This window comes from Mchenga conophoros, linkage group LG16 (genome assembly GCF_057382185.1).
Source record: "Mchenga conophoros isolate Kocher_MC1m ecotype Shallow Benthic linkage group LG16, M_conophoros_male_GT1.1, whole genome shotgun sequence".
NCBI classification, from domain to species: Eukaryota; Metazoa; Chordata; class Actinopteri; order Cichliformes; family Cichlidae; genus Mchenga; species Mchenga conophoros.
The window spans coordinates 33,171,280-33,187,633 of NC_140541.1; the positions used below are offsets into that span (position 1 = coordinate 33,171,280).

The window sequence follows — 16,354 nt, forward strand, 5'->3', positions numbered from 1 at the left end:
CCTGTCAGGCATGAAATATGTGGAATATTCTGTTTATTACTGGGCACCGACTGTGTAACTTTTATTCTGTGAAAGGAAAAAAAAAAAAAAAAAGCTCACTCGTACACATGCTATTATAGACTTAATCTGTACAGCAGATTATTCCCTCAAATTAGCACAACATGGCATTAATTTCAAAAATTAAATCACTGCAGACCAAATTTGACACAACTTCTGTCTTTATATTTGGGGATTTTAGGAAGTGTGCACTGATTAGCCGACTTCCTGTTGCACCACGCTGTGTTAATTCTCCAGGTGTTTTAATGTCTGCATTGATTGACGTTTCTTAAATGCCTCTCCTGAACATGCTGTCCTACACGCAGTGTAAAGAGCATAACATGTATTAGTGAAGTGAGAATGAACAGCTTTTTCTACCCTTCATACACAACCGACTCTTCCTAAAGCAGATTTTAATAAAATATTCCAATGAAAGAACAGATGTTTTTTGGTGTTTGAAACTCTTCAGCAGAGCTCACATCAAGTGTTTTTTCAGGAGGTCAGACTGTTTAGTGACAAGTCATTTTATAATACAGACTGTAGTGGGTGTCTTCAAATAAATATAAGAACCACAACAGTATAGAAGCAGTTTCCACCATCACATAGTGCAATATTTAATCTCAGGCCTGCAGGCAGCAGTCAGGGTCACCTGTCCTGACTGCACCTCTTCATCAGGGGGTCTAGGTGTCGGCCTGTGAGTCTGCTGTACTCGCTCAGGATGTAGTTTTCTCTCTGCTGCATCTGCAAACATGTTACACCTTTAATCAACATCGAACATCCAGACATCACACAGTTTGAAGTTCATAAATTTGGTATTAAAAACAAAAAAAAAGACTCAGCTCATATAGATCTACCTATGGATGACAGATTAAAGGAAAAAACTGAGTCTTTGTAGATGTGATGATGGAGGCATCTTCTAAGGACTTCTAATGGGTTGTGATCTTGTGACTTGAGCACAAAGTGTATTTCCATTTGAGCTATAGTCTGAGTGGAGGAATGAATTTGGACACAAAGCCACTGTCTCCTTACAAACCTCAGTCCATTCTTCCTCTGTCTCGTGCCTGTAGCCCAGCAGGTGGCAGATCCCGTGCGCAGTGACAACCTGAAACAGGAACAATGAAACAGTTAATCACAGAAAATGGTACTGCTGTGCTTCATTTGGAAGCATTGACGGATTACACGCATGAGGGACAGGATAACTTAAGTTACTGTTTCATACAGTCAGCGCTCCGTGCAGATCCAGGGATTCCTCCTGACACTGCTTCATCACAAACTCCACCCCAAGGAAGATATCTCCAAGGTTCAGCTCGTCTCTGTGAAGGGGGCAGGGCAACTTCCCGGGCCTCAGGTCCTTAAATAAACCCCCACAAAACACACAGATATTTGAGTGGAGAAGTTACCCCAACCCTGCAGATTGTGTTCATGTCTTTCCCACAAGATAGCACAGTAGGTCAACTTAACCTCAATTTTAACTAGTTAAGTCTTGAGTAACGCTGCACCCTAGTGGTGAAAGTTAGTTAAATTCTGTAGAGGGTAAATAAAAAGAGGCCCTTTAAGGAAGCTTTCCAAACTGAGTGAAGTGATCAGAGAGATGTACTACTATGCTGAGCCTAGAGTCAAAGTTTTTAGTGCCATGAAGGTTGCTCTCTTTTATTTTATTTTATTTTTTACCTGGCTATATCACCATGGTAATATATGCCAAACAGGTAACCTGGTGCAGACCAGTAAGGTTCACAGTTTTGGTTTAAAATAGATGGAAAGCCACCAATTTCCATCCCTGAGTGAATATTAAATAACATTAATATTAAAGGAGCTACTAAATACAAATAGATGCCCAAACAGTAAAATAATGTGCATACACTATCTCTCTTTCAAAACTCTTATTCACCTCATGCCGCTTTCCATAGAAGATAATATGGATGATTAGAAAAGGACACTATTAGCCATGATGCAAGCATTGGGCAACAGTTTTGACTGAAAGCCTTTTACACAGCATACGTGTAAGATCTGTAGAAATATTTTGAGCTTAAAAAATACTCTTCAGACTCATCTATGCCTAATGTAGCCATTCACACCAAAGGCATAATTTTACTGTACCAATGCCATTTTTTTCGGCCAAGCTTTACACAGTGGAAAACTGATACTGACACATGGCTGACAGTTACAATGAAATCAAATCAGCCTTCAGCTTTCTAATTGGGGTTGTTTTATTTCCCTTTCAGGATGTGGAGGGCCAGATTAAGATGGTTCACAGCTGCCTGTGACCCCCTGACTGTAGTTTGCCCTACAGCTCTTGATAAGTCCATTCAAAGGCTCTGCTTGCCCATGCTGTTAGATGGTGACGTTGATGAGTCACAGAAGAAGCAGCTGGACGACAAAGGAGGCTTTTTCTGAAGCTCCATTTGGCCTTTGAAACTTTATGAATCTTTTATTGCACACAAAGCAGTGTAATAAATCAAAAACAGAAGAAGACGTCCAGAACACACCCCCACCACCACCAGATCTCCACTAACATAAGTGTGTTCATTCAAAACGTTTAGCTGCCATGTTTACCTCGTAGAATGGGAAAGACAGGACATCCGTGGGTGTGTTCTTCTTCCTGTAGATGTGATTGATCTGCTGCATCTTCTGGTTGTCCACGCAGATGATACCCAGGTCGAACTTCTGGATGCCCAGTATGTGTCTCAGCGTGACCACGTCCCTGCGCAGCCTGGCGCGCCGAAGAGGCACCACCTTCTGGAGGTTCCTCAAAACTACTCCCATTTTAAACAGCCGACACGAGAAGAGAACACAGCTACGGAAAGATCTCGGTACATAGGTGAAGGTTACCCACTAACCTATCTCCTACCTGGCAGCACTTTATTGTCGGTTGGTGAGCTTCGCCGTTAGCCACAAGCAAACTGTAGTCTCCGAGGCGACACGAATGCAGTCCCCGGGAAGTAGATAGTGTAGTTCTTTTCTGGTTTATACAGCTCTGATAACCTAATTTACATTCATGAAATATATTCTTTCTTTTAATAGATATGGTCGCTTATCTGTTAACAACCGCCTCATTGGCCATAGCGGAACGAATGGTTTAGCATTACTAGCAGAAGGAGGACTGATAAGTTTGTCGGACCGGAACCGGATTTAGAAAAACGTGAGCCAAAAAAGCAACACAAAACAGTAAAAGGTGGGATCTTTTTTGACGCACTTCTTCGGGTATTCCTATAATTCTGTTAACTGGGGAACTTTATGAGCAGCCAAACAAACTTTACTAAGTAATACTTTCATGGTGTTAGCCTGTGCTAGCAGTGTAGCTACGAGTCTGTTTTCGTCTCTCTTTTTTTTTTTTATCAGCTTTTAAGCTTAAATTCTCCTCAGGCCGGAACTGCCTTACTGCTTGTTGCTATTCGAATGCTTAAAAACGTTAACATAAAACGTTATTTGAGCCATGAATACACCCAATCCGTTCGGTAGTGCCCATGGAGGAGCTTTCCAAGTCCCGAGCAGCAGCGTGAAGCCCAGCTTGTTCTCGTCATTTGGGCAGCAGAGCTCCAGCATACAGGCCCCGCAGAGTGTGGGATTTTTCGGTCAGCCGCCCCCTCAAGGAAGCAATATGTTTGGACAAGCCCCGGCCTTTGGACAGCCATCTGCGCAGACTTCAGCGTTTCCACAGCAGTCTGCCCAGGCTTCAGCGTTTGGACAGCCATCTGCGCAGGCTTCACCGTTTCCACAGCAGTCCGCCCAGGCTACAGCGTTTGGACAGCCATCTACGCAGGCTTCAGCGTTTGGACAGCCATCTGCCCAGGCTTCAGCGTTTGGACAGCCATCTGCCCAGGCTTCAGCGTTTGGACAGCCATCTACGCAGGCTTCAGCGTTTGGACAGCCATCTGCCCAGGCTTCAGCGTTTGCACAGCCATCTGCCCAGGCTTCAACGTTTGGACAGCAATCTGCCCAGGCTTCAGCGTTTGGACAGCCATCTGCCCAGGCTTCAGCGTTTGGACAGCCATCTGCCCAGGCTTCAGCGTTTGGACAGCCATCTGCCCAGGCTTCAGCGTTTGGACAGCCATCTGCCCAGGCTTCAGCGTTTGGACAGCCGTCATCAGGAGTAAGCAGCACGGGTTTTGGGGGTGGCACAACACCGGCTTTTGGACAGACTGGAGGGCCTGGTCAGAGTTCAATGTTTGGGCAAACGCCTGCTTTTGGGCAGGCTTCGGGATTTGGCAAACAGCCACCAGCAATCGGCCAGCAGCCCTCTGGGTTTGGCAGCCCACTGAGACCCACAGTGAGTCAGCCTCAGCCTCTCGGGTTTGGACAGCCATCATCATCATCCACCACTGCCACCACCAACGCCAGTCTGCTTGGGCCAGGTCAGAGCAGGAGCTTCGCACCATCTGAATTTAGTTTCAGGCCAGCCAATGAGGCACTTTTCAAACCCATCTTTAGTGCCAGTCCCGAGCCAACCAACCCCCCAACCACTTCACTGTCCAACTCAGCTTTTGGTGGGTCCCAGACAACCTCCAGCACCACCACCACGGCTGGTTTTTCTCTGTTGCCTAAGCCTGGGTCTTTAGGTTTCAGCTTCTCTGAACCAGCCTCAGCCCCCTCTATCTCCTCTCAAAGTAACCCACTAACAACTGACAGCAGTAGTGGTCCAGCTACCACTCTTCAGTTCACCTTCTCCCAACCAGCCACACTCACCAGCTCCAGCACTAAGGCTGCCACCACAGAGCCCACCACCCCGTCGTCTTTTAGCTTTACACCCAAAACCCTCCAGCCTCAGGCATCGCAGCTTTTTGGAGGAACAACTTTTGGTCAGCCCTCAGCTTTTAGTGAAACCAAAACCAAAGAAGAGGCTAGTACAGATGTTAAAGTCCATACTGCCCAAGGGGACATCAACATATTTGCACGGCTTGGCAAAGGCACCAAGCGGAAAGACGATCCACCAATCTCCAGCACCGGCCTTGAGAAATCAGCTGTCCCTGAGGAGGATGTTCCACCTGAAGCAGAGTCACCGAGACATCCCCCAAAGAGGCCGCTGATGAGGTCGCGTGACCCACCAAGAGGATTAATCAGCCGAGCATTGAGCAGTCTTCGTAAGGATGGTGCTAAACCAGTGAGGCGGAAGGCTGCAAACGAACCGGAGAGGGAGGATGTCCAAATTCAGAGTGGTGACCTCTTTGTAACTCCACCTGCTGCCCAGACACTGACCAAAGATGTGCAGGATAAAGCCGAAGAATCAGGTGAGACATAAAAGTCATATATACTATGCATTAGTAACAAATGTTCGAAGGGTCATGACAAAAATCTTTCATCATGCAAAGTACTTCTAAACAATTGAAGACCAGTTTACTCGTCAGTGCTTACAATGACTGTAGTGATTTTTCTCTACAGATTCAGCAAAACCTTCAGAATCAAAGGTCGCAACCACGACCCCAAATAAACGTGGCTCACGCACTGAGAGCATGGACAGCCTGAGCGGCATGTCTCCCACCGACTGCACCTCACTCATGTGCAGGAACGTCCCTTCATCACTCAACAGAAGAGACACGATCGAGAAGCACTTTGCTCGGTTTGGGAAAGTTCACAAGATTATCTGCCGGCCCGCCAAGAACCTCACCATAGTGTACTTCAATGACCACGTGAGTCACCTCTTTGTACCCTCAACATCTTAAGTTAGAGGGTATCAACAAAACTGGCATTCAGTTTAACTTTTCTCTCTCAAGCTTCTACTCTTTTATTGCAAGTATTTTGGAGTTTCCTATTCTACTTTATAGAGTGTAATGTAGATTTTTTTTTGTCTTTTCCCATCATCTCTTCCAGGCATCAGCGGCAAAAGCAAAGAAAAAAGGCAAAATGCTGCAAGGAAAAGAGCTTGTCCTCCTGTGGCAGAGAAAGAAGCAGAGTAAATGCAAACATTTCTTTAAAAGCTAGTTTATTTTGGCAAAAATATCCTCTAACACAGAGTGATGGTTCTTCTGTATTAATGTGTAATGTTATGGAGCAGGTCCAGGGGAGAAAGCGGGTAGATCTGGAACTGGAAAGGAGACGTCAGAAGGAGAAGGCCAGGAGGACATGGAGTCAAAAGCGGGTTCTTCTTCACCACTCCGGAGACCCACCCTGAGACCTCCCACACTCAGCAGCACGGTGACCTTCAGCCGCAGGTAACACAGCACCTAATTTTTACTTCACCAATAAAGCTGTCATGTAGTATGAAAAGTTTCCACAACATCATGGCTCTCTCACATGTGTCAGCTCCCCAGTGAAGAAACCTTCCCCCGTAAAGGCTCTGCAGTTTGACACTGAACCTCAAAAAGAGAGCAGCACCAGCCAGAGCTCCGAGCGCCCGGTCCCATCCTCTCTCCTCCCCCTCATCGGGCAGGTGGCTGAGACCGCAGAGGACAAATACCGCCTCCTCGAGCAGAGAGACAAGATCCTGCGTCAAGGCAAAGCCACCTCTCACATCAGCCATTATTAACAGAGCTACAAAAAATAAAATAAAAAGGTGTGAGACATTTAGTGCTAATGTCTTTACAGGCCGGCCAAAGCGGACAGACCTCCACCTTTCCAAGGTATTTGTGGGGACGTGTCCTGACATGTGTCCTGAGAAGGAGAGGTACATGAGAGAAACTCGGAACCAGCTCAGCGCATTCGAAGTCATTCCAAGCACAGAGACGGTAATGTCTTTAATATCAATATTAATATTATTTAAAATATTAAATTTGACCTAGAACTCCATGTTTAGTATTCAGAAGATTCTCTGGAGCACATTTAGATTTAAACGCTTTATTCACTTCATCTGATTGCACTAATTGGACGTTTGGGTGCACAACATTGTAAACATATCTGCTATTCATAAATAATGAATGTGTAAATATCTGTTTAGGCTTAGTGATAAATAATAAAAAATATGTATACACTGGAGAGACACTGCAGACTAGAAATGTCCAACTCACTTAAGTTTGTGGGCCAAAGAAAGCCTCGTATGATGCCCGACAGTCAAACAACTAAATGTTTAAAACTTTTCTTTTAATTTAAACAAAAATTTGCTAAAATCTTTCAAATGTAGTGAACTGTCGATTACAGAACTGATGATGAACCGCCTGAGATACTTTTAAATGTCTTCTTACATGTAATTAAAGTACTGTCATATTTTCACTTTTCACCCAGTGAGGTGATGTTAACATTACCTCAATGGGTAGTGCAGAATGAAAATGTATTGGCCCAGGGCAGCCCCAGGACTCACTGGAAAGGTTATACCTCTTGGCTGGCTTGGGAATGACGTTTTGTCCCCTTCCGATGAGATTAAAGAGGTGGCTGTGGTGAGGGAAGTTTTGGCTTCTCTGCTTAGACTGCTGCCCTGTGACTCAAACGCTGATGGATAGATGGATGAAATGGTTGTCAGTGTTTTTTGTAGCAGGCTGTAACCTGGTCATGCAAGGAAATGAGATTCTTCTTGCTGTAAACAATTTTTTTCTCCTTCCGTCTCTGACCAGGTGGATCACAAAGCTGCTATCAAGGAGTACAGCCGCTCATCAGCCGACCAGGAGGAGCCCCTGCCCCACGAGTTGCGTCCTTTGCCGGTGCTCAGCATGACTATGGACTATCTGGTGACGCAGATCATGGATCTGGGCCACGACAACTACCGGGACTGGTACGACTTTGTCTGGAACAGAACCCGCAGCATCCGCAAGGTAGTGCTTCAGATGAGCTGCTCCAGCTATACTTAATTACAACTTCAAAAAAGCTGTTTTGTTTCTGGAGGTTTAGGTGGGTGATTGGTGTGATTTAGTCATTGCTCTGGAGAGACTGATCCTCGTCTCCATCTCTCACTCACAGGACATCATCCAGCAGCACCTCTGCTGCCCACAAACGGTGTCACTGATTGAAAAGTGCACCCGCTTCCACGTGCACTGTGCCCACCACCTCTGCGAGGAGCACATGTCAACGTTCGACCCCAAGATAAACAACGAGAACATGACCAAGTGCCTGCAGAGCCTGAAAGAAATGTACCAGGACCTGGCTACGCGTCACATCTTCTGCCCCCGTGAGCCGGAGTTCCGTCAGTACAGCGTTCTGCTGAAGCTCAACGATGGGGACATCCTGCGGTCAGTCACGGAAACATATACAGAATATACCCATTCGGTGCTCCAGCGAGCATTTCCTCTGTAATTTGTAGCTGCATCTCACACCTGACCCTTAATCTCCACGCAGTGAGGTGCAGCAGTTTCGTGATGAGGTGCGAAACTCCACCGAGGTGAAGTTTGCGGTGCAGGCGTTTGCTGCCGTCAACAGCAACAACTTTGTTCGCTTCTTCAAGCTGGTGAAAGGAGCCTCGTACCTCGCCAGCTGCCTCCTGCACAGATACTTCAACCAGGTCAGAAACTGCCTGGAAATCATGTCTGAATCTTTCTCAATGAGGTTGTTTACGCACTTTTTTCAGGGATGCTTCAATTGTGACACTTTTGGATCACAACCTAAATTTGCTGATTAAATCTTTGTTGCTCTTATTATTATTTTATTTTGTTTGTGTTGTTATTCATCTCCTGCACTGTGCCAGGAAACAATTTAATTATTTGATCTTTTATTCAGCACAAAATGAATGTGCCATACCAGATAATATTTTTATTTCCTGATATACTGTAGTCATCAAGCCTGATGGACTTTTTAATGACTTTTTTTTTAAATGAGTGAGAGAAGGTTAAAACAGAGGATTGCAGTAACAGGATGGCAGCAGGTTGTTATAATGCTTACACTTGTGTTGTAAGCTCGTGCTGTATCTGGAGCGCACGTCAACCAGCTGACGACCACCAAATCCCAGTTAACCAACTTCCTGTCAATGTAATTATTATTCCTGGAACTGTATGATGGCATAATGGTTGTTAGCAGCTGTAGCTTATATCTTAAACAATCCTTAAAAAAATATGATGCTTAACTTCAGCATGGAGATTAATTTAGATCTGGCAGGATATTAATTAAAGGGACAATATTTTAGTTTTTTGTTGGTTGAAAGGGTCAGAACAAATATTGATGTGTTGGAAAAAGATTTGGTGCTCATTAAAATAATACAGTTTTTTGTGCGGGTGTTGAAAACTCCTAAACTTCATGTCTGTGTGCAGGTCAGAGCTAAGGCGCTGAAGACCCTGAACATGGCTCACACTGTGGGTCCCCGCTCAACTTTGTTTCCTGTTAATGACGTCGTGCGGATGCTGATGTTCCGCACCACTGCAGAAGCGACTGACTTCGTCCAGCAGTACGGCCTCAACGTCAACGACGGGTGAGCGTCCATGCCACTGGTTTCTCTCTCAGCTCCTTTCAGTGGAATGCTGTGTTTCTAAGGTCGTATTGCAGACTTATTGCATCGGCAAGACCACCTTAAATAGCCTTTGATTTAATCTCGTTTTTGTGTTTTACGTTTTGTCTGCAGCATGGTCGAGCTGAGTCGAATAGCCTATCAGGAGCCAGAGCTGCCGCTATCCCAGAAGAAGTCTGAAGTGATTCTCGCTAAGAGAACGGTCTTGATTGGGGAGGTGGTAAACGGAGGGCCCCTCCCGAACCCTCCCCAGCACACCCCCGTCTGCAGCTTTGACTCCCAGAACAAATACAGAGGAGAAGGAGGCTTGATCGAGGCCACGCCATCCCAGTTTAAAGGTTAACATGTTTTATTTTCTCCAGTTGTTGCACGCACGTTAGGTTATTCTATTTCTGTAAAACTCAACTAAGAATGATCATTTGATCACATTCAGGAGGCGAGGAAGTGAATTCTTTGATGCCTGTTTTGCCGTTTCAGTTGTTGGTGACAGAATGGAGCTGAAGGCGCCACCCAGTGGCGAGCTGCTGTCTCAGGTCGTACCAGTCAAAGCTCCCGATGTTCCCGCTGCCTTTGGGCCAGCTGCAGCTATTATGGATGAGACGGGAGAGCTCTCGACTCACCCAGCTGAGCCCCAGCTGCTATTCCAGCCTGTCAGACCCCCGTCACCTCCACCCAAACCTCAGCTGGTGTTCAGTGATGAGGTGGGGAAGAGTTCCCAGCTCTTCATAGACATTACTAATTCTCATTTTCAATACAGACCGTTCTCTAGTAACTCTGTGTTTTTATAAGCAATGTAGATATTTTTGCAATTAAATTTAGGATTGCTCACTTAAAATCACTTAGTGTACCTTTAACAGTAAAGATAAAGAATTAATATTTTCCTTCCTTCTCTTAAAAGATGATAAGAACTCATTAAAACATCTTTTCTGTCGCTCGCTGCAGGACATCATGGCTGAGCTGGATGGTGTGGTAGAAGAGGTGGTTGATGCAGCAGTGAGGGAGATGGCTGAGGCCGGCGCCAGCTACGCTTCAGCAGCGCTCAAGTAAGCTTATCATGAAAACCTGTGATTGCAGTGTGTGGGAGGAAGTCCTCCGGTTAACGTGATTGATAACTGGCTGGGTTTTTTTGTTTATTTTTGTTTTGTGCAGGGAGAGCAGCGTGCAGGTGGAGATGATGGTGAGCGAGGTCCTGAGGCAGATGCTACAGGAGGTGTCTGCTGCCGAGATCAAGCTGGAGCATGAGCGCATCGCTGAAGAAAAACGCAAGCTTGAAGAAACCAGGTTGGTCTGCCAGCAGCTGGTTTATAACAGGCGTATCACCGCCCTGGGTTCAGTTAGGAAAAGGGGAAAATATCTTCTACTCTAACAACAGACTCGTGTTTTCCTAAGCCGCAATTGTGACTCTGTCTTAAATATTTTGGGCTGTTTTTGCCACGACTAACCCTGGTCTGTTTTTCCTTTTCTGTCTGTATCAGGAGGCGTCAGGAGCACGAGGCTTTCCTAACTCAGTTCAGCTTCTCTCTCTGCACAGAGGTGATGCACGAAGTGCTAGATGAGACCATAAAGGAGACCGCCGCATCTGAGATCCAGTAAGACTTAAACAGATCTGACCAAATGTGTAACTAAGAAAAATCTGTTATGTTAATTTTTGACCTGAATACAGTCGCTTTCCACGATACACGGTTCAAAATAATCCTTATTTGTCTTTTTTGGGCTTTGGCACAATTTTCAGTTCATCCTATGTCTCAGAGAAGCTCTTTTAGCTCCTGCCATTTAAGCCAACTGTCTTCTGATTGGCTGACCCACAAAGGAGGTGGGCGGGGCTTCTGTTGCAGATTGTGGAGAATAGAAAAACCAGCCCGACACTGAATGTTTGAAGAATTACTTACACACGCACACCAACCTCATTATTTAAGACTTGTTTCATATTTATTATGAGCATCCACTAACTTAACAGTATGCATGTGACAGAGGATGAGGACGAGTGGACATGCAAAACAAAAAGAGGAATGTCGTGACGTTGGAGCTCTTCGAGTGGCAGACATTAACTTAAAAAAATTGTTTTTCAGAGAGGCATTGAATGAGAAAGCAGAGCGGGTGGCTAAATGCACAGAGCAGGTGTGTGTGAGTCTAGTTGAGGAGACTCTGAATGCAGACATCGCTGTGTTGGTTGAAAACCTGCTTGAAGCAGAGCTGCAGCGTATCCACAAGTACATCAAAAGGTAAAAACATGGATAATGAAGGCACACGAGCAAAACAAAACAGCACCAAGAATCCCAGAAACGTCTTTCTGCAGTTTTTAAATATTCTTCTTCCTCATCTACCAGGTGGCGTGACGTGGTGGCTGTTCGCCGTCAGCTGAAGCGACAGATGCGAGGCTTTCCTGCAGCCCCTTGCTGCGTTGACCCTCGCTTCAAACTGAAAGCTCTGGCTCCCAGCGCCCCTGCTCAGCCCTCCATAGCAGATCTGGCTCGTGGTTTGGTCAACCTGGGAAATGCTGGCATGTTGGCGCTCTCCAGCACCAGGTGTGTGTATCTCCTGTCCTCTCCTGTCTCCTGTCAGTGTTGGACGATGAGCACAGTTCCTTTGCTGTAACATGTTTTCTGTCTGTCCAGGTTGTACGATATGAGACGAGGAGCAATCCACCAGATGAGAGTTCACTACTACTTTCAGCAGCTGCTTGAGTAAGTCCTGTTCCTGTGTTTGTTCAGTCAGCAGTCCGTGTCACAAAGTGTCATTTTGACCTGTTTCTGGCGTCGCCCTCAGCGAAACAGTTTGGGCGCCTCTCGACCTCCCGGCGCTGGTGACGGAAAGCATCCTCAACGCACCCGAGCGAATCTTCTGGAAGGCCGTCGTTCTTTTACCCAGCAACCATGAGAGCGTTGCCAGCGTGGCAGACAGGTGCTCTAATGCCCTAAAGATATTCTAGGCCCGGTTTTCTATGAACATTTCACTGATTGTGTCCTGTCTGTTATGATTTCAGGATCCTCTCTGACTGGCTGGAGGTGAAGCTTGGTGGGCATAAGGAGTCAGAGGGCAGGGAGGAGCAGCCAGAGGGCACCCTGCAGACACTGACTGTCACCAACACGCTGCAGGAGAGCGGACAGCGCACTCACAAAGTCCACATTAGCATCAAGGTCAGATCACGCGGGGCATGCAGAAATAGAAATATGATTATTCAGAGCAGAGCTGTGCTAGAATCACAATAGACAGGAGCTTCACGTTAGGTTAAATGTTTTAAGGCTGAAGCTGAAAGGCTTGTGTGAAGAAAAATAACTAGAATTGGCTTAAAGGGTAAAGAAGAAGCAGCTTTTTCAGGGACATAAATCATGTTTTGCTGAGATTAAAAGTACCAGAAGTCCGTTAATGATCAGAAAAAAAAAACGGTTAGGAATTATATTTTAATATTTCTTTCCCCACCCCGCAGGTGTCTCGAGGTCCGCTAAACGAAGACGGCCTGTCAAAAATGGAGGAGAGTTGTGAGCTCCAGGGGACGAGTGCCCTCATCATGCTGCTGCCCGCCCTGCCCACTGTGGAGCCTGATCAGGACGAGCAGGACGTCCCGCTGTTGTCCGCCTTGCTTCAGCTCAAACAGCTACAGCAAGCCAGCGCCTGGCACTGCCCACTGCCACTCGTCATCCTGGTACCAGGGCTAGACGGGGGCGCTGCTGATACACAGAAACTTGTTGAAGGTGAGAAATGGTAGTGAAGGCAGCACGAAGAGATTTCTGTAGTAGTTGGTAAATGAGTGTTTTTAAAAAAGCTTCATCTCTTCTAGCTCTGAAGCTGCACACACTGGTGACGGACGGCCTGATATCGGAGTATACGTTCTTCTTCATACCAGAGACCACTAATGATCTGCAGGGATCCAAACAGGTACGCATTTGCTCCTTTGCCATCATGGAGGTTTTTTTTGGTCTTGCTTTTTTTTCGGTCTTGCTTTTTTTTTCTTTACTGACCTTCTCCATCTTCTCTCCGTCCTGTCCTGTTGTTTGTCTTCAGATAAACCAGGCCGTGCGCTGGCTGGCTCTCCGTACTCTGCCACCTTTCAGTCTAACCTGTAAGACCCTAGTGGAGCTCATTGAGTCCACCTTAAGTCATGAATTCAGTCCCAGAGTTTACTCCCACCGGTTGGAGCGAGCTACCGCACATCTTCCATCCCAGGATCCAGCTCCTGTCGTTCAGCTTTACAACGCAGTCCTGACTCACGTTGCTGATAAAGTGGCATCTCAGGAGCTCTGCGGGCTCTCATGGCCTCCGGGCGAATTCTGTCTGCCTGACATGAGGGATTTTGTGCCTCATCTGGCCTGGAACTCCTACCAGCACCTGGCCTGGCTGCGGGAAATCATCCTCAGCCTGCAGCTGCCAGAGTGGGAGCAGCTGTCCGCAACAGGTCAGTTTCACACAGAAAGAGATTTATCTTCCACAAAGATATTCAGAGGTTAATAATCCTATTTTATATATTTAATCATCTTATTTCTCTCTTTAGACTCGTGGTCTGAGCTGTGCTCCTCCATCTTTCGCTACGCCGCTAAGATCCCGGTCTCACGTCGCAATCAACCCCTCCTCATGTCTCGACTCGAAAACCTTCTGGAAAGAGTCAAGTTAAAGAGTCGGCGCACCCGAACCCCCGGATACGCTGGAGAAGACGATGTATGTGTGGACTTCAGTTTGATTCCTTGGGATGACGTGCTGGTGATCTGCATTGACCACAAGCTGAAGGACTGGCAGATACCTAAACCACCTGTCTGCCAAGGTGAGGACCATGCTGCTGTAATTAATTAAAACTAAATTTGAGACTAACTAAAACCATATAGAGCACTTAATAAAGTTGCCAAATACAATAAAAATGTAAAGACAATGTCTTAAGTTTTAGTCTTTGTCAGTTTGGTCTAATTTTCTGTGGAAGATCATCTTAAAAAAAATGCCTATTTTCCACTTTGCTATTGATGTTTTTGACCCATAATTCCTATTTATTGTTTGTTTTAAGATGCTGTGACAGAGGATGGAGAGATCCTGGTTTATTTCCCCAAATACTCACTGAAGGGCTTCCAGCCGCCCGAGGAGTGGACGGAGGCCATGAGGCAAACTCACAGAGAGAAGCAGCAAGAGAAGGAGGGGTAAGGAGGCCCAGGAAAACCCCACAGGTTGTCAATGCCTCTGAGACATGCGCATCTTTCTTTTAATCTGACAGCACCTGAATGTGCAACACTATTGTGCAGTGCATGAAGCAAAAACTCATACTCCCCAAAAACAGTCCTACTTAAATGCTCTAAAGCCGGCGTCATGGTGGCATCCTTGGAGCGCCTCCTTTGCTCTTCCTTTGTTCCTAATTCCTCCGGTTTTCTCCCTCCTCAGGGTGAGTGCAGCTGCTTATGCCACACCTACCACGGCGACCCTCAGGCAGAGGTTGTTCCACAGTCTGGTGGAGCCCGTCGAGGCTACGTCAGCCCCGCTGGACATCACCCACACGCCCACGCCACCGGAGCTGCTGGCCCACAAAGTCCTGCAGAGCTTAGAGGAGGAGAAAGCTGAAAGCAAGAGGTATACCTACATCACTGCATGTGATGGTCATGGATTAGGGTGGTGGGGCTCACACAGGGAGTTTTAGCCCCAGACTAGATTTTTATGACCATAAGGCCATCCCACACCCACCAGTTCAAGTGAACCTCAGTGAACCTCATGGCAGTTTGCAAAATCATCCCAATTTTATTATAATGAGAATTTTCCACTTCTTTTGTGTCCCCTATGAGCAACTTTTCATCTGCTGGGTATCCAGGAGCAAACCATTACACCCTGATTCATTTTCTGCTGCGTTCGTTTCATTTTTGATTCAATATTAATTAAGAAGTCCCTGAAACCCTTGCGCAGATTCAAAAGGTTCTTGTTGACTGAAGATTGTTTTTAGCCATCTCTAGTGGAGCTAAACTTGAGAGCAACTGAATTTGGGCCTGAAAGAAAGAAACAAGAGCATTGTAATCAGAATGAACTCATAATCATCACAAGTCAAAATTGTGATTTTTAAATTGAAGTTTGATTGACTGGGGAGTCCGACAGTAAACACACCCTCTCTGCCTTTCTGCAGGAGCATGGAGCAGCTTCAGTGCTGGGTGGATGGCGACCCTTTGGAGCAATTGACCACCCCGCTTTTCCTCCCATCCTCCACCCTTCTGTCCATGCCCACCACCATAAGGCACACCCCCACAGCCAGGACTCGAGAGGCATCTTTCACACAGGTACGACTGTTTCCCGACACTGAAATAGGTTCGCTGTTTAAGCTGCTACAGATAAAGAAAATCTTTTATCTTTCCAGGAGCCTGATGATCCTTTGGAAAAAGTGACCCGGCGTAAGACTGCTCCTGAATCTTTGACATGGCGACTGAAGGAGCTGGAACGCCAGATTTTGGCAAGCCAAGAGGAAGAACTGGCCTGCAGGCTAAAGCTGAGCGGCATGCTGAGCATCGTCGATGACTGACAGCACTTGAAGCAAACAGAAGTGTTTGCATCTTCATACCTGTCTGTGACATGATCATCACCTTTTCATCTCAGTGTGGTCGGGTTCACGGACTACAAATAGGAGTGTGGGGTTTTTTTTTGTTGTTGTTGTTGTTGTTGTTGTTATTTTAAACATGAAAATGTATATTTTTAGCACTGGATTAACTTTGTAACACTGACTCCGGATTTATTGTTGTTTATTAAGAGTGTCTCTGTGTAACTAGCACATTAAACGCTGGGGATTGAACTCCTTTAATCCCACATTATTATTGAATATATAATTGTTGAATAAAAGTGGAATATTTTTCTTGTAAAACCGTTTGTCATTGTTATCATTGCTTTATCACTGTCCAGCTGTGAGCCACATGTGTATGTTTATCTGAGCAGCTCTATGATTCCACGACCTCACTGTAAACTCCGCCCATTTCCCCTCCCACTCGGTTTGTGATTGGAAAGCCGAGTCTCTGCTCATGTCTCTCCATGTGGAGAGCTCCTCGGACGGGCCTCGCATGGCCTCCTGGGAAGTGG

The 16,354-nt window shown here is 46.1% G+C and overlaps 2 protein-coding genes across 2 annotated transcripts; one reads left to right on the top strand and one right to left on the bottom strand.

Annotated features, from left to right (window-relative positions):
- Positions 1-48: 48 nt before the first annotated feature.
- On the bottom strand, positions 49-2,898 carry ybey (ybeY metalloendoribonuclease). The gene is made up of 4 exons (XM_085249669.1): positions 2,590-2,898; positions 1,256-1,387; positions 1,070-1,138; positions 49-777 (listed from the first exon to the last, which is right to left on the bottom strand). Exons 1-4 carry the CDS (start codon positions 2,797-2,799, stop codon positions 682-684), a joined length of 507 nt encoding a protein of 168 aa, XP_085105795.1. The 5' UTR covers positions 2,800-2,898; the 3' UTR covers positions 49-681.
- A 571-nt stretch (positions 2,899-3,469) lies between these two features.
- On the top strand, positions 3,470-16,142 carry mcm3ap (minichromosome maintenance complex component 3 associated protein). The gene is made up of 28 exons (XM_085249660.1): positions 3,470-5,261; positions 5,413-5,660; positions 5,842-5,923; positions 6,026-6,182; positions 6,274-6,464; positions 6,556-6,695; positions 7,515-7,712; positions 7,858-8,126; positions 8,233-8,395; positions 9,138-9,295; positions 9,446-9,669; positions 9,809-10,032; positions 10,274-10,374; positions 10,481-10,612; positions 10,807-10,920; positions 11,401-11,553; positions 11,659-11,856; positions 11,947-12,015; positions 12,098-12,232; positions 12,315-12,468; positions 12,759-13,023; positions 13,110-13,207; positions 13,334-13,724; positions 13,821-14,087; positions 14,322-14,451; positions 14,690-14,875; positions 15,417-15,567; positions 15,645-16,142. The coding sequence occupies exons 1-28, from the start codon at positions 3,470-3,472 to the stop codon at positions 15,804-15,806; spliced, it is 6,552 nt and encodes a 2,183-aa protein (XP_085105786.1). The 3' UTR covers positions 15,807-16,142.
- The last annotated feature ends 212 nt before the right edge of the window (positions 16,143-16,354 follow it).

Coding starts and splice junctions, on each gene's coding strand:
- ybey (XM_085249669.1), bottom strand. CDS start 2,799: ATGGGAGTAGTTTTGAGGAACCTCCAGAAGGTGGTGCCTCTTCGGCGC. Junction 1,388..2,589: donor TGTCTTTCCCATTCTACGAG/GTAAACATGGCA, acceptor GGTTTATTTAAG/GACCTGAGGCCCGGGAAGTT. Junction 778..1,069: donor CAGAGGAAGAATGGACTGAG/GTTTGTAAGGAG, acceptor ACATGTTTGCAG/ATGCAGCAGAGAGAAAACTA.
- mcm3ap (XM_085249660.1), top strand. CDS start 3,470: ATGAATACACCCAATCCGTTCGGTAGTGCCCATGGAGGAGCTTTCCAA. Junction 6,465..6,555: donor AGACAAGATCCTGCGTCAAG/GCAAAGCCACCT, acceptor ATGTCTTTACAG/GCCGGCCAAAGCGGACAGAC. Junction 12,016..12,097: donor TACTTTCAGCAGCTGCTTGA/GTAAGTCCTGTT, acceptor CGTCGCCCTCAG/CGAAACAGTTTGGGCGCCTC.